General features: G+C 34.2%; 4 protein-coding genes across 4 annotated transcripts; 3 read left to right on the forward strand and 1 right to left on the reverse strand.

The window, feature by feature from the left end:
- Positions 1-390: 390 nt before the first annotated feature.
- CLUP02_05833 (uncharacterized protein) lies at positions 391-1,116 on the forward strand (the record flags this gene model as incomplete). The annotated part of the gene is made up of 1 exon (XM_049284838.1): positions 391-1,116. One exon carries the CDS (start codon positions 391-393, stop codon positions 1,114-1,116), a length of 726 nt encoding a protein of 241 aa, XP_049141981.1.
- A 3,170-nt stretch (positions 1,117-4,286) lies between these two features.
- CLUP02_05834 (uncharacterized protein) lies at positions 4,287-4,520 on the reverse strand (the record flags this gene model as incomplete). Its single annotated transcript, XM_049284839.1, has 1 exon — positions 4,287-4,520. A coding segment is annotated over one exon (234 nt), but the record flags the coding sequence as incomplete, so codon positions are not given.
- Positions 4,521-8,580: 4,060 nt separating this feature from the next.
- On the forward strand, positions 8,581-9,426 carry CLUP02_05835 (streptomycin biosynthesis protein StrI; the record flags this gene model as incomplete). Its single annotated transcript, XM_049284840.1, has 1 exon — positions 8,581-9,426. One exon carries the CDS (start codon positions 8,581-8,583, stop codon positions 9,424-9,426), a length of 846 nt encoding a protein of 281 aa, XP_049141983.1.
- A 2,456-nt stretch (positions 9,427-11,882) lies between these two features.
- Positions 11,883-14,643, forward strand: CLUP02_05836 (GEgh16 protein; the record flags this gene model as incomplete). Its single annotated transcript, XM_049284841.1, has 9 exons — positions 11,883-11,933; positions 11,977-12,099; positions 12,153-12,301; positions 12,380-12,485; positions 12,550-12,742; positions 12,884-12,988; positions 13,151-13,270; positions 13,334-13,684; positions 13,775-14,643. 9 exons carry the CDS (start codon positions 11,883-11,885, stop codon positions 14,641-14,643), a joined length of 2,067 nt encoding a protein of 688 aa, XP_049141984.1.
- Between the last annotated feature and the right edge of the window lie 8,705 nt (positions 14,644-23,348).

Raw genomic sequence — 23,348 nt, forward strand, 5'->3', positions numbered from 1 at the left:
CAAAAGAAAAATCAAAGAACAAAGACCTGCTTGATTGAGTGAAACAACATGGAACTGGCAGTCCCCTCAGACAAACAACGGACCAGACGATATGTGAGTTTGATGTACTCTACAAGGCTGAGGATGGAGCCGCGGCCTGACATTACGAACATGCGAAAATTCAATATTACTGCGTAATAAAGCAGGGTACTTTAGCCGGTTACACAGAGCGGGCACCAATATGCTTTAAGCAGCATGTCATCTGTTGGGTCCCATGGCCTGATCAGTCGGCAGGCTGCATCAGTTATCGGGGCACAGCAGAAGGCTTCCTATATTGAAACTCCCACTGCCTAACAATACTCGGGGTTGAAGTGTCATCACCAATCACTTGCAAACTATGAATAATTCGACATGAAAGGGGTAGACGACACCGATTCGCAGAGATTGACGGCTTCGGCGCGAAGAGCATTGAGCTCAGCCGTCCATCGCAAGCCTCGGTTTCTCATCATTGGAGCCGGCCGGCGCGGAACCGCCTACGCTTCTGCAGTACGACGAGAGAGGCTGCCAGCCATCATTGCGGCGGTTGCAGAACCTGTACAATCGACACGGATTTCGTTTGGCAAGAAACATGTTTGGGATGACGGGGCACCACGAGAGGACCAGAGTTTCGACTCGTGGCAGGACTTTCTCGACTATGAGAGTAAGCGACGGCGAGCCGAAGCTTCTGGAGAGAAAGTCTATGCGGGTATTGATGGTATCATTGTCTGCACTCAGGACCAAACACACAAAGAGATCCTGCAAGCCTTTGGACCACTCAAACTTCACGTCTTGAGCGAGGAGCCGATTGCAACATCTCTACAGGACTGCCAGGATATATACGTCAGCCTCGGCGGTGCAACACCGGAAACAATTTTTTCAACCGGTCATGTTCTACGATACAGCCCTCACAACATGCTTTTGAGGAAACTTCTCTTAGAAGACAGGGTGATCGGGGAGGTTATATCTGTGGAGCATACAGAGCCAGTTGGCTGGTTCCATTTTTCACATTCGTACGTGCGAGGCAACTGGCAAAAGGAGTCAGTTGCGGCGCCAACACTCCTTTACAAGGCTTGCCATGTGTTAGTATCCCTATTATAGGGTAGTTAATTCGAACCGTAGTTAACGAAGAGATTAATTAAACTATATAAATATTTATGTAGTAGGTATAAAAAAGAGGTTCTAATTATAGGTTAGGCTAGCTACGATAATTATAAATAGGGCCCTTAATTAGCCCCTATATAATTAGCTATATACTATAGTTAAATTAGATTTTTAATTTAATATTAACTTTTTTTATTTTTTATTAATTTAACTATTATAGTTAAAAATATAATTCGACCTCGGGCCCGTTTATTAAGTCGTCTCTTTTTTCCCCTTTTCTTTACTCTTTTTATATAACCTATCCCTTTATTTATATAATAACTTTTTTATTACTTATAAATTACTCTAATCCTTTATTTAGTACTACTTTTATAAAAGCGTTTACGAGGTTATTTTTATTATTAATTTAACGGATTTTAAGTATCTCGCGCTTTTTATATAATTACCTAAGAGCTATAATATTAATTATAAGCCTTTTTCTTTTTGTTATTCCTAATTTAACGAGGTATTTATATAGTAAATAAAAATTAATATAAGTAACTATTAAAATAAATAGAAGGCTAATTCGATTAGTAATTTTTTTTAGCGTTATTAAAATTATATAAAAGAGGTTAACGCCGTTAACTATATTATAAACCTCTAATACTAATATACTTCTTATTACCCACTTATTTTTAGTTAATAAGTAGTAAATTATATTACTATATATAGTAAATTCGCTCTTACTTATACTCTTATTAACTAAGATAATAATATACTTTAATTACGAAGTAAGGTCGTTATTATTCGTAAATAACTTATTAATAAAGACGTAGAGCTTATTAATTATAAGGTTAATTAGGTAATAAACGAGACCTCGATCGAGATTTATTTATTACTACTTAAGCTATTTATTAAGTACCTCGATATTTTATTTAGTTAAATTTATAGCCTACGCTACCTTAGCGTAGTTAAAAGTCGCTTTAAGTTAATAAATACTTATAATATATACCCCTCGTATAAGCTTAGCCTTATATTACTTTTTAATATTAATTACGTTTAGATTAATAAAGTTAATCTTCTCGCCCTACCCCTTTTATTAAAAAACGATAGTTTCCCTTTTAATTATAAGAATCCTATTATTAAATACTAGGGAGGTATTTATTATAAAGACCTCTTTTAGCTTTATTACGAAGCCCGCTTTTTAAAGCTCTTTATTCTCTTTTTTTATAAAATTAATATTAAATAAGCCTAATATATTATTAGTTTATATTCCGACGATTTTAAATTAGTTATTTTTATACTCCGTAATTAATAAGTATAGGTCGTATATAAAAGTAACTATTAATAATTAATTAATATAAAAATCGTAGTATATAGCCTACTAATAAGTACCCGATTCTACGAGCCTATATAATAGCTTAAGTATTTTAATAATCGTACTTTTTAGGTACTTACTAACTATTTCTTTTAATAAATAGGCTAGGATTTTCTTTATAAGCCCTATAACTGATTAAGTATAGGCCTAAGTAATATTACGGCTCTAAATCTCGTATCCCTTTTTCTATAGTAATACTATTAGTATTATTATTAATTGTTAGTTATAGCGCTATATAGTAGGCAATTATATAAGTAGCGTTGCTTTTTTAACGTTACTATACCCTTAAATTACGTATCTAGACTTCTTATATAACTAAAATATTCTTTTTTTTTTAATTTTACGAACTATTCGTAATTTAAATATATAGAGGTTTATATATTCTTTTAGGTCGTATAAGATAAATTAATAGACCCCTCGATTACGAAGAGTATTTATTTTAATAAGATTTAATCCTTTATACGGCTTTTTAATAGTTATAATTATACCTTCTTTACGTAGTTTAACTACTAGCTCGAAATCGGCTTTTTCTTTTATTATATAAAAAGTATTAATTATCTCGTTATTAATAATAAATTATTATATTAGGGCTTACTATTATAGTCTTTTATAACGTCTCGCTAGTAGTATTAGTACCCTTTTAGTAATTTCCTTTTCCTCGTTATTTATTAGTACTATTATAACGATTTTATTAAAGATAATTTCTTATACCTCTATTGCGGGTTATATAGTTTCCCCTAGCTCTTCTTTTTTTTATAAATTAAAAATTACCTCGTTAAGATCTATATAGTACGGTTTAACTACTATAATTAATACTTCGAATAGTTAGTTATGATCTCTTCCTAACTATATAAAAGCGCTTGTTAACGGAAATTAATTTATATAGCCTAGCTTATTATTAAGTAATTTCGTACTATATTTATATATCCGAATTTAGTAATATATTTAAATTACCCCTTATGTCGGGCTTATTATGCATAGTAATTACCTCGTTAACTTACTTTTTTATACTTATCTCGCGTAGTACTTATATTACTTTTTTAACTACTTAGGCTCGTTAGCTTATACTTAGTAATAATAGCGAGGCTAAGGTCGTTCTTAAATATATTTTAAATATTAATAACGTTAGTATAAGTCCGTTAGGCCCTATAATATCGTTATAGTATTTAAGTACTATTTAAAGGCATTTATTATTAATAAAATCCGGATTTTCCTTTTTAATAATTCTAAATACCCTTTTTAACTACTAATATACCCTTTTTACTTTTTTAATATTATAGTACGCTTTAATAGGTATAACTTTTAGCTATATATTATAAGCTATTATATTATCCCTAAATTTTATTAACTTAAAGCTAGTACTAGCGTCGGTTTTAATACTATCTAGCGGTCCTTAGTATATATTAATCTAGCTTTTTCGTAGGGCTACTTATATTATTTTTATTTATAAATCCCGGAGGAATTGCCCTATTTAGAAAGATATAACTACGTTAATTATATATAGTACTAGCTAACTATTTAAATAGAAGATATTAACGACGATTTCTTAGTTAAAATTAAGCTTATTATATAATTTAAATTTAAATTTATATAGGCTCTGCGTATTTATTTAATATTAATAATATACTTTTATTAACTACTTTAGCGCCCCTATTTTAATATTATTATTATTTAATTACTTTAAGAGGTTATATAGCCTCGTAACTAATAAGTACCCGAATTTCTAATATAGTTTTCTAAGCTCACTTTTTATTAAGTAATTAATTAACTTCGTATTATTAGTAAGCTTTATAAACGCATACCTTTATTATTATTTAACTATTTTAAAGTGCTTATTACTAGAGATTTTATTCCTTATATTATTAAATATAATACTTAGTCGATTTATATTTTTTAAATATAAGAGAAATGGGGTATTAATAAGTAAAATATAGAAAGTTATTGTTCTAAAGTATATTTCTATTTTTATTATACTTAGGGTAACGATTTCCTTACTTAGGCCGAAACTAATCCTCGTAATACCCGCTATTAACGTATTAAGCGTTATTAATATAATTTTCTATAGCACTTAGAATTACCCTTTTTTTTAATTAACTATTATAATACCTTATTATTTAAAATAATCCTATAGAAATTATCTGGGCCGTACCTTTTGCTCGTATAGAATACTTATATAAGCTTAGTATTTAAAAGATTTAAGTAGTATAAAAAGGACCCCTTTAGCTACCCTTAGATTTACTTAATACTATATTCTTTTTTTTTAAATATTAAGAGAGATAGCGTCTTCTATTTAATTATTAAGAAAATAGGCTTTAGCCCTATTAAATTTGCCCTTTTAGCTACCTCCGTATTTATTATCTAAGGGACCTTTTTTTATTATTTATAAATAAAAGCCTACTTATTAAGAGCTTTTATTACTCTCTATTTATTTAGCTTTATATATTTTCTAAAGGCTAATAGAGTAAAAAAAGAGTAGTTAATATTATCGATTTCGTTATAATTTAATTTGTTAGTATAGGGGGTAAGATCTTCTTTATTTTTTAAATCTTTTATAGGGGGTATATATTTTAAGCTACTACTTTAGCTACTATTACTAAGTTCTATGCCCCCGGATTTACCTTTATATATAATAAGGAATTAGTTAAACTAACGAGGGCTAGTTTTATTATTTATTACTCTTAACTTTTTATATTATTTATATAATTTAGTACGCTCTTCCTTAGAGTGGTTACTTAACTAATTTTTTTTTTTTTATAAATATAGTATTACCTTTTTTATTACCTTATTTATAAGTTAAATCTCTACTTATTTAAAGAATCTAGGCCTCCTTACTAATAATTACCGTATCTAGCTTTTTTTCCTTTTTTATTATATATTCGATTAACTTAATATTATTAATAAGGGCCGTCGTATATTTAGAAATAGGTTTAGCGCAGTATTTTTATTTTAATATTAAAGCTAAATCTTAGCCTCGAGTAGAGCGTCTCGTAGTTTTTAAGTAACTAGTATAGGGTTATTTTTATTTTTAGTATATACTAAACTATAGTATAAAGATATTTAACTTTTTACTTATTTATCCCCTTATTTAGCTAGGTTTTTACTAGCTTATTAATTCAATTAATAAGCTTTTTAAGGATCTTTATTTATAATTTACTTTTTATTATTCTAACTATAAATATAAAAGAAATCGCTCGTAACTTAAATAGGAGCTTTAGGTTTTTATTATAGGTCTCGAAGCGGCTTCGGATTATATTAATTATACTAAGAAAGTCGTTTCGATCGAGATTACGCACCGCTTTATAATAATAATTAAAAGCTTTATTTATAAGTACGATATTAATTACTAAATAATATTAGTATTCCCTAATTCTAACTTTTTCGTAATAATTATAAAATATTATTAAGGTTTTTTATAAGACCTTATACTTCCCCTTAGAGTATAATATCTCTTTTAGGAAGATCTTTTTAAGGTCTATAAATTGCTTCGTATTTATTATTAGATTTTTAGTATTTATATACGATCCCTACGTTACTACGTACTATTAATAATTTTAGGTTATTTATTTCTTTTTTTATTAGCTAATTAGCGCTAAATTTCGTATTAGTAGTAGTAACGAGTTATAAATTAAAATAGGTAGAATTATTAATTATCGTACTTTTAGTATTATATTTTACTCCGGTATATCTTTTTATAACAATAGATCTTTATTAGTGATTATAGGGAAGAAATCTAGGTTATTTACCTTTTTTTTAAATTCGTTAAAGCGATTATACGCTTTATCGACCTATGCTTAGTTCTATAGTACGAATTCCTCTTTTATAATTATTATTATTAATATTTCGTATAGCTTTTATAATTATAATTGCGTTAATAATATCCTTTACCTATAAAGGAACTTATTAATTATTTTTATAATTTTTAAGCTTACGCCTATAAACTATTCGTTTAGCTAGTAGCTAAGGTCGTTTACGATTTTATAAAATAGAGGTTACTTCTATAGCCCCTTTTTTTTATAGACCTTAGTTAAATAAATTAATATTATATTAATTTACTTACTATTAGGCTAATCCGTAATTCTATATATTTACGTCCCTTAATAATCCGGGTTAATATTTACTTACTTATAAGGGATTAGGATTCTATTTAAGATCGGGTTTTATCCTCTTTTTTTTTACCTTAACTTGCTAAGGGTTATACTCTAGCTTATACCCGTATTAATAGTTATTAATATATTTAATTTTAATAAGGATATATTTAATCTACGCACTAGTCGTAATAAATCCGTACTTTTACTACTTAACGAATTTATTAAGGTTTAAGAGATTTTTATTCTTTCTTACTATTTTATTATTACTCTCGTTTTTATTATTTTTAATAATTACTATTACCTTTTTAAAACGCTAGCTATTATACTTATTAAGATCCTTCCTTTTATTTAGTATAATAAGGTAGGTTTTAATAGTTCCTTTTTATAATAATAATAATAAACGTTTATATTATTATAGAAAGATATAGTAATTAGTCTCGGGATCTTTATTAATTACCGATTTCTACTATCCTATATACTTCTAGCTTCTTAAGCCTCGTACTCTTTATAATCTTTAAATAGCTTCTTTTTTTAACCTACTTCTTTTAAAGTAGTATTTTATAAAAATAATTAAAAATAGACGCTAGGCGGCTCGTAAAAAAGCTATATAGGCTATTAAGAACTATATAAGCCGTTAAGTATAGTTAATAAAGTTAAGCCCTCTTTTTTATAAAATCGTAGATTTTAAAGACTTATTAAAAATGCTTACTTATCGCTCGTATATAGTAAGGTTAAATACTTTAAAGATTTTATTTTTTATAGCCTCTTAGTACCCTATTTTATATTTTTTAAGTAGTTTTTTTCGTAACTTAATTACGGTTAGGTAATTATTACTTATTAATAATCCTTTTTATTACTTAGTTAATTTTTTAAAATTAGTAATTTCGCGCCGGGAGCTAATATAAAAAGAAGCCCTTTAGCGGCCCTCTAAAGGATTTTTTTATTTCTTTTAGATCCTCGTTTTTTTAGCATTTTTTTAGGCTAATAATAACTTTAATAAGAGGTTATAAGACTATTTTAGGGTAGCCGTTTTCTTTTTAAATTAATTTCCGAGATCCGTAATATTCTTAACTTAATATTATTAAGACCTCTAAATTCCCTCCTCTTTTATTAAACCGTTTTTTATATTATATTTTTAAATAATACCCGGGGGGTAGTTAAGGGAGCTACGAAGAGGTTATTTAAATTATAAACTTAAGGTTATACTTATAAAATCCTTATAATAATAGATTTTTATATATATTATAAATCTCTTAGTTTAATAATTCTTATAAAGTTATTTTTATTATTAAGTAAAAATATTTATATTTAGAGATCCCTTTTTTTAATTATATAGTACTCTTTTATATTATATTATTAAGCTCGTTCATTGCACTAATTAATTAGGTAAGTAGTTATTACGTAAGTATTTCTTTTTATTAATTTAACTAGTTAATTTCTAATTATAAGCCGGTTATAGAAAAGTTATTTAGTAAAAAAGCTACTTAGAGTAATAATAAAAGGCTAGTTATTTAAGTAGTTCTATTAATTAACATAGTTTAACGTAATAAACGTCGACCTTTCGTAAGTAATAAAGGGCTATAATTATTCGATTTTATATAGTATTTAAGAATCGCCTCTTTTTTTATTTATTTTTATAAGGTTAATTAATACGAATCTCTTATCCCGTACAGTATTAAGAGGTCGTTTTTTTTATATAATAAGATACCTTACTAATTTATAATAGTAAAATTTAACTACTAATTAGTATTAGTATCCCTATTATAAAGTAGTTAGTTTGAACCGTAGTTAATAAAGAGATTAATTAAACTATATAAATATTTACGTAATAAGTATAAAAAAGAGGTTCTAACCGTAAGTTAGGCTGGCTATAATAATCGTAAATAGGGCCCTTAATTAGCCCCTGCGCAGTCGGCTGTATGCCGTGGTCGAATTGGACTTCTAATCCGATATTATAATATCGACTTTCTACTGTGGCTGCTCAGCTACAGAACGGATTCTGGTCAACCGGCCCATATGCCCAGCCTGATTTCCTTAGTTGGCAACCCATTACTCTTTACCCAGCGTCGAAAGCCCAAGGCAGCGGGAAACGCCACGAACTGCTTCTCTTGTCCTCACGAGCAGAGCTGTGATTGGAGTGCCAAGAAACTGTACCTCGAAAAGCTCTATGACAAGGGAGAACGAGATTGGCCTATTTGTGTTGTTGTTCCTGACATAGAAGATATCACTGCTACATTGGGGACAGATCATGGACGTGCCGTCTTGGAAGAGGTTCTCTCTACAGACTACGACGCCTCTACACCAAGGGACATCATCGAGTCCAAACAGTGGTACGGTCGTTGTGTCTGGGAGTCAGATAATGATGTTCTTGACGATCAAATTGTCACTCTGACCTGGGATGACGACTCAGGCGCTGTGGGCAACGAGGAATTCCCCGACCGCGGTCCGAAGACGGCGATTTTCCATATGGCGGCGTTCACCGAAGCCCAGTCCAAGCGGCGAGGCAAGATCTCGGGCACCCATGGAGAGATGCAGTACGACAGTAACGAGATCCGAGTCTATACCTTTGATCGATTTCGGGACCCGGGGGCAGCCAAAGTCTTCATCCCGCCAACAGCTTCTGGCGGTCATGAAGGTGGCGATGGCGGTCTGATGAACAACTTCTCTCGGGCTGTGGAGGCTGTCATTAATGGTGAGCTCAGCGTGGAGCAGGCGCAAGCGAGACATGTTGGCTGTACGTTGAAGGAAGCATTCATGAGCCATGCCATGGTCTTTGCTGCGGAAGAAGCCCGACTCGGAAGAAAGATTGTGGATTGGCAAGATTGGTGGGCAAAATTGGAAAAGAATCTCCTTGGCCGGTGAACGTGCTTGAGCCGAACAGAATAATGTCCACCCCTGGACAAATGCCGGCTTGCCATCAAGTTGACTTCATGTATGAAAGCCCAGTAAATTAGTATCCTTCGGCCACAACGCATGATGGAAACTTATATCTTCACTAGGCTAGCGACTGAAGGATTCCTTCCTTACCTTGCAACTAGCCAGCAGGTGCTAGAATGGCATACCTCTAGTGATCTGGTTTTGATATTACCGTCGGAGAATTATAAAGCATGGCGTAAAAAGCCCAAAAAAATACAACAATGTATCGCGGCGACCACTGAGCAATTCTAGGTGCTTGCTGCTTCTCGTGTTGCAAGTTAAAACCGAGTTGAGATAATCAACTCACCTGTTACTTACTTAGTACGTCACGCATTGCTGCTCTCTGCTGTCAAATACAAATTATTACACATTCGACGGGGCTGGGCTCGCAGAATGTTTTACTCTCAGAGAACGCTCTACTCCCTTTCGCCGATAAGATTATAACTGTCATTGAATAAATAAAGCTGAAGAAGTTCGACTACCTGAAGGTCCTCCTTCCACGACGCTTGATTATGATTAAATAATTGAAAGAACTCATGTTTGTCAGGAATAAGTATTTGAAGTAGGTCTCTGCCCCGACACCTTTACTCGGTTTATCGACGAGTATAGGGTTTCCTACCTCAGATCAGAAATAGTCAAGGTAGCTCAAGCCTATCCTCGTGTGGCTAATCGTGTCTCTGGCAACTTGAGTGGACAATGGCATGTGCCAAAAGGGGAATAAACTTCATCTCATCGGGCAATTCGTACATAAATCCTTCTTTCTCTGGTTAGAAATGGCGAGCACCAAAGTTGTTTCTGGTCCGTGGATAATTCGGGCCACGATCATCCATGTACGGGACCTCGGCGACACCTGCAAGCTGGAAGCGTGACTGCATTGACTCTCGACTTTCTTTGCTCAGAGCGAATCCCACAATAGGCATGCGAAGCTTGTAAAACGCATTTCCTCCTTACCATTGTTTGATGCGCAGGATGCTGCCACCATTTCTACACAGTATGACAGTTTGAAGCAGTGGCACCAGACGTAGTGAGGTTCAACAGTCTCATCAGTGAGTGGCATGTTCATCTCTCAATAAGCTTGATAAAGTCTACAGTCAGCTTCGGTGCGAAGTCCTCTAAATTTTGAGCAGTTCACGTATGCCAAGAGAAATGAGCCGTTGGCCCGAAGGAGATGAGAGGACTGAAGCAAGGTAGGAGGGATCTCGAGGAGTGCACTTAATAACAGCCCGCATCGACCACGTGCTGCACTAATAGCAAGGAGACGCCAGTATGCAGGAGCGACAGGAATTATGGAGTCACAAGTTAGACGAAAGTCCTCATATCTCACACAGAAAGCATCCCCAGAGTCTTTCATGGCGCAGTCCACATAAGATAGTTGGGTGTGGAAACCCTCTCATTTTCAAGGGGAAGAAAGCGAGAGTTTTTGGCAGTCCAACGAGAGGAACGCTGCGTAGGTATTTTAGGTCTTTGAGTGTGCCGGCCTGTGGTATTTAAACCTCTACCCCAGTCAGAGCCGTTGAACTCTGTCTCCCCACCAAGTCAGTCATCAATTGGCAAGACAGCGGGACATTCCCTTCCTTAATCGTTGGATGGGTCAAACAGTGGCCGGGTGCTTGTTTCAAAGTCGTGCGATGACGACGGTTGTGGGTGGTAGTGGTGCTGGACCTAGCGTTTCCCTTTTGCCCGGGCAACCCTGAAGCGGCCATGATATGCGAGTTCGCTTCGCTGGTAACTTGGTAAGGCTTAGTAAGTTACTGCTTGCGAAGGACAAAATGCCCTGGAAGTTGGAACGGACCTCTCTGACATGCTCCAACAAGAGTGACACTAGGCCGATTAACTCTCCCCACCTCAATATGGCAGCTCCCGCTTCAATTTATTGCTTGCCCCTAATTCAACTCTGTTGCTGTGCCTGAATTCCGAAGCACGTCTCGAAGCCCGGAAACTAGAGGAAATCCCTTGAGGATCGTCCTCTTCGGCCTGGTCTCCGGGGCTGACAAAGCTTGTGCAGAGTAGTGTCGGGGGAGACTTCCCGACGCCAATCCCGGATCTACAGGGCGCCCAACATCAGCTAGCTTCTCGACTCCCACCAAGGTTGCAACGACAAGAGAAGGGAGAAGTGGTCCGGCAGCCGAACATATTTGTTCCCGAAGACAAGAATATCGTGGAGCATCATCAAGTCTAAATACCCCCTCAGTCAACATCTCGAACGCTCAAGCCTGAAGCGTCGCCGCAAGAAAACCTGTCATTGGACTCCCGTGCGTTACGAATTCGTCTCAGAGTGCGGGCCCGTCTGAACTTTTCTTTCTTTCGGGCGGGAACGAAAAGCTGCCATCGGAGGTTCGCCGCCGCGACACCTTCTGGACCGCCATGATGGAGAGAAGAAAAGGGGGGGGGGGGGGGGGACGATGGAGAAGGACGGATCCAGACTGTGCTTCAACTTTTCTCCATTGCGACTGGTAATGATCCCTCTCCTTCTCATCCACTCTCTCGTGGGCGCAGCGTTATAACCCATCATGGCCCATCTTCAAAAGCCTGAAACGCGGTTGCAGCCCCGTCTTCGTCTGGACTCCCAGCTCAACATCTGCCCATAATCGATGCATCCCCGGCCGACATGACGGGATGGTCGCCCCCCTTGTCGCTCTCGTTGCCCTATCCGCCCCTTGACCAGTCACTAGGCGTGGCTAGCAAGGACGCAGACATTGGGCGACACAGCCATGCCCCCACGGAGAAGACTCGGTCTTGGTCCTTGTCTTCGAATGGGCGACCTCGAGACTTCAGCGCAGCCTCCAAGAGTCTCCATTAACCCCCTTCCAACTCCACAGAGGTCTCCATGAGTCTATAACCCGCGTAACGCCCCCGTCCCCACCTGACATCTCCACCCACGCGACGGCATCCGTTCCAGAAGATCGTCGGAGCCGCGGAGGGGATCTGTGCTAGCCCGGGGTCCCTCGCCTGCCTTACCCAGCCTGCCCAGAACCTTTGAGGAAACACGGGCAGGAAGAGCCGCAGTCTGCAGAAAGACTGGATAGTTTAGGCACAAGGCACAGGCACAACGTTCACGGTTCCTGAAAGTCTGTTGCTCTCATGCCCATGTGGTCCATTCTGGGGGGCTCTTCCACTCCCTCCTACCCCCGGTCCTGTCGCTTCTTCTCTCCCACCTGGCTCTCACTCTTGCCCATCGGCTCAACACCAGCTGAGCAGCGCTTGCACAAACATGCTCTCATCTTTTCCAACAAGCCCCATCGCCCATCCTCCCATCCTCAACGTCTGTGACCCCTTGTCGAAACAAGCTCTACCCTTGAAGTAACTCCTCTTGTCATCGCCAAAGGGGGTAAGACCAAAAAGAGGAAATAGGAAGCAGGCATGTATAAAACTTAATAGGCCTCGCACATCGGGTAAAACGCAGGATTCCCTGTGCTCTTCCCGTTTGGATCGCTCGCTCACACTTTCCTTGAGTTCGATCTCTTCTTGGTTTTTCCTTCCCTTCTCTTCCTTTTCACACTCCCAGCCGGTCTGTTCTTTTCTTGAGAGAGGCCATAACCAAACCTCTTTCGTTTCTTTCCCTTCCATCAACGCGGTGCTGGACACATTGTTTTTTAACTTCCTTTCGCTACTAATCCAATTTTGACTTGTGTTTACCCTTTCTTTTCGGTCCACCTGTCTCCTCTCACAGCCATGTCTTCTCCCATGATGAGAGCGTTGGCCGCTGCCGCCATGTTGGCGATGGCCCAGGCCCAAGGTGTCATTCTTGCCGCGCAAGGCCCCAACGGCCCTGCTAGTCCAGGTCTTCTAGGTATGCACTTTTATGATACGAGATGCGCAAATTCTAGGACGAATCGTTGACAAATGCTTCCAGTCGATGCAAACAAGGCAGATGCAAACATCATCAACCAGAAGGAGATTGTGGACAATGTCGTCAACGAGTGCGGCCGAACCATCCTCGCGGGCAACATCGATATCGGCGAGACCACAGAGGCTCAGCTGGGCAACAACACCGTCACGAAGGTCACAAAGGGGTCTAACGTCGACGTCACCATCGCCCAAGTCAGCGCGGACGGCGCCGGACCGTACAGCTGCGATCTTGACTTGACTAGCAACGCCAACGGTGCCACGGGTCAGACGAAGCTTCAGGTGCAAGAGGCAGGAGCCCAGAGCGGACAGATCAAGCTCAAGGTCACGATGCCAGATGACTTGGCTTGCGTAGGAGGTACGTCAACTCCATATTCCTCTATGGCCGTCGCCATAGGAATCTCCGCCGCGCTTCAAGTTTGCCGATGACTAACAAACTTGCTGATAGCCTCCACCGGTGATGTCTGCACCGTCCGCTGCTTCAACGATAACGCAAAGGGTCCCTTTGGCGGCTGCTTCGCTGTTCAGCAGACGGACACGAAGCCCAAGCAGAACACCCCTGCCAACATTCCCACCGCCCAGACCCTTGACGGTGTCCTGAAGCAGGTCCAGCAGAACATTGTCGACCTCCCTGCCGCCGTCAAGTCGAACCAGGAAGCCAAGACTCAGGACGATCAGGGTGTTACCGCCATCAAGGAGCTCCTCGGCAACAATGCCACTCAGCAGGCTGCCGGCCCTGCCGGCTCCGGCGCCAACACTGGCAACAACAATAACAACAACGGAAACAACAACGGAAACAACAACAATGGCAATGCTAACGCCGGCAATGGTAACGGAAGACAGAAGGGCAAGGGCAACCGCAATGGCAACAACAACGCCAACAACGGCGGTGCTGCGGCCGGCGGCAACAACGCCAACGCTGGCAACAACAACGCCAACGCTGGCAACAACAACGCCAACGCTGGCAACAACAACGCCAACGCTGGCAACAACAACGCCAACGCCGGAAACACCAATGCCAATACCGGAAACACCAATGCCAACACGGGCAACAACGGAGGCAACGGACGGACCCGGGGCAAGAACAACAACGGCGGTGCCAACACCAACGCCCAGAACGGCGGCAACAATGGTAATGCCAATGCCAATGCCAATGCCAACGGAAACAACAACGCACTGCCTCTGGCAACTGTTGGAAAGGGCAACGGTAACCGCCAGAACCAGCAGAACGGCAACAACAACAAGCGTGACGAAACACCAGATGCCGTGCTCCGCACGCGCTGGGCCAGGAGGAACCTTCGCCGCCGCGCCGCCTAATTGTTACGCAAGGTGGAGGGGGTGGAGTGGACCGAGGGTGGCAGCGAGCCGCCCCGCAGGATACTTCCTCCCCCTTGGTTTGAGCTTCATGTTGTATGAGCAGGCCTTTCTTGGAAGCTGTTTCCCATTTCTACGTCGATGGAACGTTCACCATTAAAGACGGAAGAGGAGATGATATCTTAGTTGTTAGTTAGCGAAAATTTATATTGAGCCGTGTAAAGTTGATAAAATGGTAGAAATTTGTCGGTTATCTACTTCTCGAACACCGTAATTCTTCAGCTTCTTTGCCCTTAATCACTGTCCGATGTGTTTGTCCCTAGTCAGCCACATTTTACTTACAGATGGCATGAGTTTTGACTTATTGGTGGACAATCCTACTCATCAACTCTGGAGACCACTCATGCATTCACTAAGAAGGTCAATCCAATTCCTTATCCCCGGTCTCACTCACGGCTCATCTCATGCATCACTGCTGATTGAGGCCAAAGCCAGGACAGAGATAGAGGATAAGCGAACAAAAGGTCCGAATTGAACGTCTGACAGACCGATCAACGTTGATAGGGCAAGCAAGGGTACTTACGTAGACCAGAGGATTCCCCTCCTCTCTTCGAAATAAGGCTTGAGATAGTTATCCTAGTTATTTCCGGGCATCAAAATCACCTTCAGATCTTCCCTCTTCCTCGCGTGTGAATCTGAAGTGCAGGTCAACTCGCTTGATCTAGACAGTTACGGACAAGAGGTTTCCATTTGACCTGCAGAGCGTGCTGCCATCTAGCAAACGGCTAGTAATTATCTGCATCGCCTAAGACGTTCCCTAACGTGCCTCCTTAACTTTTTATACCTTCATTTTCTAAGAAAAGCACTGTCGGATTAGAAGTCTAATTCGACCGTAGCATACAGCCGACTGCGCAGGGGCTAATTAGGGGCCCTATTTACGATTATCGTAGCTAGCCTAACCTATAGTTAAAACCTCCTTTTTATATTTATTATATAAATATTTATATAGTTTAATTAATCTCTTTATTAACTACGGTTTAAACTAACTACTTTATAATAGGGATATTAATACTAATTAGTAATTAAATTCTATTATTATAAATTAGTAAGGTATTTTATTATATAAAAGAGACGACTTTTTAATACTATATAAAATAAGAGATTTATATTAATTAACCTTATAAAAGTAAACGAAAAAGGAGGCGATTCTCGAATACCGTACGGAATTAAGTAATTATAGCCTTTTATTACTTATAAAAGGTCGACGTTTATTATATTAAACTATATTAATTAATAGAACTACTTAAGTAACTAGCTTTTTATCGTCGCCCTAAATAGCTTTTTTATTAAACGACTTTTTTATAGCCGGCTTATAATTAAAAATTAACTAGTTAAATTAATAAAAAGAAATACTTACGTAATAACTACTTATTTAATTAATTAGTATAACGAACGAGCTTAATAATATAATATAAAAGAGTACTACGTAATTAAAAGAGGGGATTTTTAAATATAAATATTCTTATTTAGTAATAAAAATAACTTTATAAGAGTTATTAAGCTAAGAGATCTATAGTATATAAAAAAGTTTATTATTATGAGGATTTTATAAGTACAATTTTAAGCTTATAATTTAAATAACCTTTTTATAGCTCCCTTAACTACTCCCCGGGTATTACTTAAAAATATAATATAAGGGACGGTTTAATAAAAAAAGAGGGAATTTAGAGGTTTTAATAATATCGAGTTAAGAGTATTACGGATCTTAAAAATTAACTTAAAAAAAAGGCGGCTATTTTAAAATAGTCCTATAACTTCTTATTAAAGTTATTATTAGCCTAAGAAAAAGTTAAAAAAACGAGGATTTAAAGGGAAATTTCTTTTTTTAAAGGGCTATTAAAGGGCTTTTTTTTATATTAGTTCCCGGCGCGAGATTACTAATTTTAAAAAATTAACTAAGTAATAAAAAAGATCGCTAGTACGTAATAATTACTTAACTATAATTAAGCTATAAAAAAGACTACTTAAAAAATATAAAATAAAGTATTAAAAGGCTATAAAAAATAAAATCTCTAAAGTATTTAACCTTATTACGTATGAGTAATAAGTAAGTATTTTTAATGAGTTTTTAAAATTTATAATTTTATAAAAAAGAGGGCTTAATTATATTAATTATACTTAACGGCCTATACGGTTTTTAATAGCTTATATAGCTCTTTTACGAGCTATTTAATATCTATTTTTAACTATTTTTATAAAATACTACCCTAAAAAAAGTAAGTTAAAAAAAGAAGCTATTTAAAGATTATAAAGAGTACGAGGCTTAAGAAGCTAGAAGTATATAGGATAATAAAAATCGGTAACTAATAAAGATCCTAAGATTAATTATTATATTTTCTTATAATAATATAAACGTTTATTATTATTATTATAAAAAAGAATTATTAAAACCTACTTTTTTATATTAAATAAAAAGGAGGATCTTAGTAAGTATAATAACTAGCGATTTAAAAAGGTAATAATAATTATTAAAAATAATAAAAACGAGAGTAATAGCGGGACGGTAAGAAGAAGCGGAAATTTCTTAAACCTTAATAAATTCGTTAAATAATAAAAGTACGGATTTATTATAATTAGTACGCAGATTAAATATATTTTTATTAAAATTAAATATATTAGCGATTATTAATACGGGTATAAGCTAAAGTACGACCCTTAATAAGTTAGAAAAAAAAAAAAGGACGAAACCTAATTTTAAATAGAATCCTAATCCTTTATAAATAAGTAAATATTGACTTAAATTATTAGGGGACGTAAATATATAAAATCGTAAATTAGCCTAATAGTAAGTAAATTAATATAATATTAATCTATTTAATTAAGGTTTATAAAAAAAAGGAGCTACAGGGGTAACCCCTATTTTATAAAATCGTAAACGACTTTAGTTATTAACTAAATAAATAGTTCGTAAGTATAAGCTTAGGAATTATAAAAGTAGTTAATAAATTCTTTTATAAGCGAGGGGTATTATTAACGTAATTATAATTATAAGAGCTATACGAAATATTAATAATAATAATTATAAAAGAAGAATTCGTATTATAAAACTAAGTATAGGTTAATAGAGTATATAATCGTTTTAACGAATTTAGAAAAAGGGTAAATAACTTAGATTTCTTTTTTATAATTACTAACGGAAATCTATTATTATAAAAGAATATACCGGGGTAAAATATAGTATTAGAAGTACGATAATTAATAATTCTACCTATTTTAATTTATAACTCGTTATTATTATTAATACGAAATTCGGTACTAATTAGTTAATAAGAAAGGAGGTAGATGACCCGAAGTTATTAATAGTACGTAGCGACGTAGGGATCGTATATAAATACTAAAAATCTAGTAATAAATATAAGGTAATTTATAGACCTTAAAAAAATCTTTTTAAAAAAGAAATTATACTCTAAAGGGAAGTATAAGGTCTTATAAAAAACCTTAATAATATTTTATAATTATTATAAAAAAGTCGGAATTAGGGAATACTAATACTATTTAGTAATTAATATCGTACTTATAAATAAAGCTTTTAATTATTATTATAAAGCGGTACGTAATTTTAATTAAAACGACTTTCTTAGTATAATTAACGTAATCCGAAGCCGCTTTAAGACTTATAATAAAAACCTAAAGCTCTTATTTAAGCTATAAGCGATTTTTTTTATATTTATAACTAGGATAATAAAGGGTAAATTACGAGTAGAGATCCTTAAAGAGCTTATTAATTAAATTAATAAGCTAGCGAAAACCTAGCTAAATAAGGAGATAAATAAGTAGAAAATCGGATATTTTTATACCGTAGTTTAGTATATATTAAAAATAAAAATAACTTTATACTAAGTACCTAAAGACTATAAAACGCACTATTTAAAGCTAAGATCTAGTTTTAATATTAAAATAAGAATATTATACTAAACTTACCTCTAAGTATATAACGGCCCTTATTAATAATATTAAGTTAATTAAACGTATAATAAAGAAAAAAAAGAGGCTAAATATAGTAATCGCTAGTAAAGAGGCCTAGATTCGTTAAATAAGTAGAGATTTAATTTATAAATAAGGTAATAAAAAAGGTAATATTATATTTATAAAAAGGATAAATATTAGTTAAGTAACTACTCCGAGGAAGAGCGTACTAAATTATATAAATAATATAAAAAGTTAAGGATAGTAAATAGTAAAACTAGCCCTTGTTAGTTTAATTAATTCCTTATTATATATAAAAATAGATCCGGGGGTACGGAACTTAGTAATAGTAACTAAAGTAGCGGCTTAAAATATATACCCTTTATAAGAGATTTAGAAAATAAAAAAGACTTTACTTCTTATATTAACGAATTAGATTATAACGAAATTAACGATATTAATTATTCTTTTTTTACCCCGTTAGCTTTTAGAGGATATACGAGGCTAAATAAATAGAGGGTAGTAAAAGCTCTTAATAAGTAGGTTTTTATTTATAAATAATAAGGGAAGGTCCCTTAGATAATAAATACGGAGGCGGCTAAAAGGGCGAATTTAATAGGGCCGAAGCCTATTTTTTTAATAATTAAAGAGAAGACATTATCTCTCTTAATATTTTAAAAAAAAGAATATGGTACTAAGTAAATCTAGGGGTAGTTAAAGAGGTCTTTTTTATACTACTTAAATCCCTCGAATACTAAGCTCGTATAAGTATTTTATATAAGTAAAAAGTACGGCCTAGATAATTTCTATAAGATTATCTTAAATACTAGGGTATTATAATAGTTAATTAAAGAAAAAGGGCAATTCTAAGTATTATAAACAATCGCGCTAATAACGCTTAATATATTAATAGTAAGTATTATAAAGATTAATTTCGGCCTAGGTAAAGAAATCGTCGCCCTAAGTATAATAAAAATAAAGACGTACTTCGGAACGATAACTTTTTATATTTTACTTATTAATACCCCATTTCTCTTATATTTAAAAAATATAAATCGACTAAGTATTATATTTAATAATACGAAGAATAGAATCTTTAGTAATAAGTATTTTAAAATAGTTAAACGATAATAGGGGTATACGTTTATAAAGCTTATTAATAATACGAAGTTAATTAATTACTTAACGGAAAGTAAGCTTAGAAGATTATACTAGAGATTTAAGTACCCGTTAGTTACGAGGCTATATAACCTCTTAAAATAATCAAATAATAATAATATTAAAATAGGGGCGCTAGAGTAGTTAACGAAAGTATATTATTAATACTAAATAAATACGCAGAGCCTACGTAAATTTAAGTTTAAATTACGTAATAAGCTTAACTTTAACTAGGAAATCGTTATTAATATCTTTTATTTAAATAGTTAGTTAGTACTATATATAATCGACGTAGCTATATTTTTCTAAGTAAAATAATTCCTCTAAGATCTATAAGTAAAAATAGTATAAGTAGCTTTATAAAAAAGCTAGATCGATATATACTAAGGACCGCTAGACGGTATTAAAACCGACGCTAATACTAGCTTTAAGTTAGCTAAATTTAGGGATAATACGACGGCCTACGGTGTATAGCTAAAAGTCGTACCCGTTAAAGCGTATTATAATATTAAAAAAGTAAAAAGGGTATATTAATAATTAAAAAGGGCATTTAGGATTATTAAAAAAGAAAATCCGGATTTTATTAATAACGAATATTTCTAAATAGTACTTAAATACTATAACAATATTATAAGGCCTAACAGACTTATATTAACGCTATTAATATATAGAGTATATTTAAAAACGACCTTAGCCTCGCTATTATTACTAAGTATAAGCTAACGAGCCTAAGTAATTAAAAAAATAATAGGAGTACTACGCGAGGTAAGTATAAAAAGGTAAGTTAATAAAATAATTATTATACGTAATAAGCCCGATATAAAAGATAATTTTAATATATTACTAAATTCGGATATACGAATATAATACGAAATTACTTAATAATAGGCTAGGCTATATAAGTTAATTTTTATTAACGAGCGCTCTTATATAGTTATAAGAAATCGTAACTAGCTATTTAAAATATTAATTACGGTAGTTAAACTGTACTATATAGATCTTAACGAGGTAATTTCTAACTTATAAAAAGAAAAAGAGCTAGGGGAAACTATATAACCCGCAGTAGAGGTATAGGAAATTATTCTTAATAAAATCGTCGTAATAGTACTAATAAACGACGAGGAAGAGGAAATTACTAAAAGGGTACTAATATTATTAATAAAACGTTATAAAAGACTATAACAGTAAGCCCTAACGTAGTAATTTATTATTAATAATAAGGTAATTAATACTTTTTATATAGTAAAAAAGAAAGCCGATTTCGAGCTAGTAGTTATACTACGTAAAGAAGGCGTAATTATAATTATTAAAAAGCTATATAAGGGATTAGATCTTATCGAAGTAGATACTTTTCGTAATCGAGGGGTCTATCGATTTATCCTATATAACTTAGAAAAATATATAAACCTCTGTATATTTAAATTATAAATAGTTCGTAAAATTAAAAAGAAAGGAATACCCTAGCTATACGAAAAGTCTAAATATATAATTTAGGGGTATAGTAACGTTAAAAAGGCGACGCTACTTATATAATCGCTTACTATATAGCGCTATAACTAACGATTAATAATAGTACTAATAGTATTATTATAAAAAAAGGGATACGAGATTTAGAGCCGTAATATTACCTAGGCCTATACCTAATTAGCTATAGGGCTTATAAAGAAAATCCTAGCCTATTTACTAAAGGAAATGGCTAGTAAGTACTTAGAAAGCACGATTATTAAAGTGCTTAAGCTATTATATAGGCTCGTAAAATCGGGCACCTATTAATAAGCTACTTATTACGATTTTTATATTAATTAACTATTAATAATTACCTCTACGTACAACCCGTACTTATTAGTCGCAGAGTATAAAAGCGACTAATTTAGGATCGGTAGAATATAAACTGATAATATATTAAGCTTATTTAATATTAATTTTATAAAAAAAGAGGATAAGGAGCTTTAAAAAGCGGGCTTTATAACAAAGCTAAAAAAGGTCTTTATAATAAATACCCCCTTAGTATTTAACGACGGGATTTTTATAATTAAAAAAAAACCCGTCGTTTTTTAGTAAAAGGGGTAGGATAAGAAAATTAACTTTATTAATTTAAATATAATTAATATTGAGAAGTAGTATAAAGCTAAGCTTACGCAAGGGGTATATATTATAAGTATTTATTAACCCAAGGCGACTTTTAATTATATTAAAATAATATAAGCTATAAATCTAATTAAATAAAACGTCGAGGTACTTAATAAGCGGCTTAAGTAGTAATAAACAAATCTCGATCGAGGTCTCGTTTATTATTTAATTAACTTTATAACTAATAAGCTCTACGTCTTTATTAATAGGTTATTTATAAATAATAACGACCTTATTTCGTAATTAGGGTATATTATTATCTTAGTTAATAAGAGTATAGGTAAGAGCGAATTTATTATATACGGTAATATAATCTATTACTTATTAACTAAAAATAAGTAAGTAATAAAAAGTATACTAATATTAGAAGTTTATAATATAGTTAATAGTATTAACCTCTTTTATATAATTTTAACGACGCTAAAGAAGATTATTAATTAAATTAGCCTTTTACCTATTTTAATACTTATTTATACCGATTCTTACTCGCTATATAAATACCTTATTAAATTAGGAAAAAAAAAAAAAGAGGCTTATAATTAATATTACAGCCCTTAGGTAATTATATAAAAAGCGCGAGATACTCGAGATTTATTAAATTAATAATAAAAATAACCTCGCAAACGCTTTTATAAAAATAGTACTAAATAAGGGATTAGAATAATTTATAAGTAGTAAAAAAGTTACTATATAAATAAAAAAATAAGTTATATAAAAAGAGTAAAAAAAAGGGGGAAAAGGAGACGACTTAGTAAACGGGCCCGAGGTCGAATTATATTTCTAATTATAATAGTTAAATTAATAAAAGAAAGAGAAAGTTAATATCGGATTAAAAGTCTAATTTAATTATAGTATATAACTAACTATATAAGGGCTAATTAGGGGCCCTATTTATAATTATTATAGCTAGCCTAACCTATAGTTAAAACCTCCTTTTTATACTTATTACGTAAATATTTATATAGTTCAATTAATCTCTTCGTTAACTACGGTTCGAACTAACTACCCTATAATAGGGATACTAATAGATTTTGTCTTTTCAAAGGCAGTCTGGGCCAAGCTGGCAAGCTGTTGGAGCCTCTCGGTAGTTACAAGATCTATGTCGGACTCTGCTGAGCGGGAAACTGGACTAGCCAAACCGAGCGCGCTAGCTTGCAGGGCAAGAAGGCCCAGATCCAAGAGACGCATATCGAAAAATGGCGATCGATGCGATCAAGGAACTTGACAAGTAAATCAGCAAGAATCCTGCCTGGCTATACAGTAGAGAGAGGAGAAAGGAAAGTGCAGTGAGACGCGGACACCCGTAAAGATATGTGCGAGTCCGACATGACTGCCCACGATGAATTCGCTAATGCAGCCAAGGGTCAGAAGGGAACCCCGGGGCCGAGTCTATGGGCCATTGGTGACATTGCTTCCATTTTGACATGCAGTGGTGGGTTTTTTCGCCCTAGATA

Source organism: Colletotrichum lupini, chromosome 3 (genome assembly GCF_023278565.1).
Source record: "Colletotrichum lupini chromosome 3, complete sequence".
NCBI classification, from domain to species: Eukaryota; Fungi; Ascomycota; class Sordariomycetes; order Glomerellales; family Glomerellaceae; genus Colletotrichum; species Colletotrichum lupini.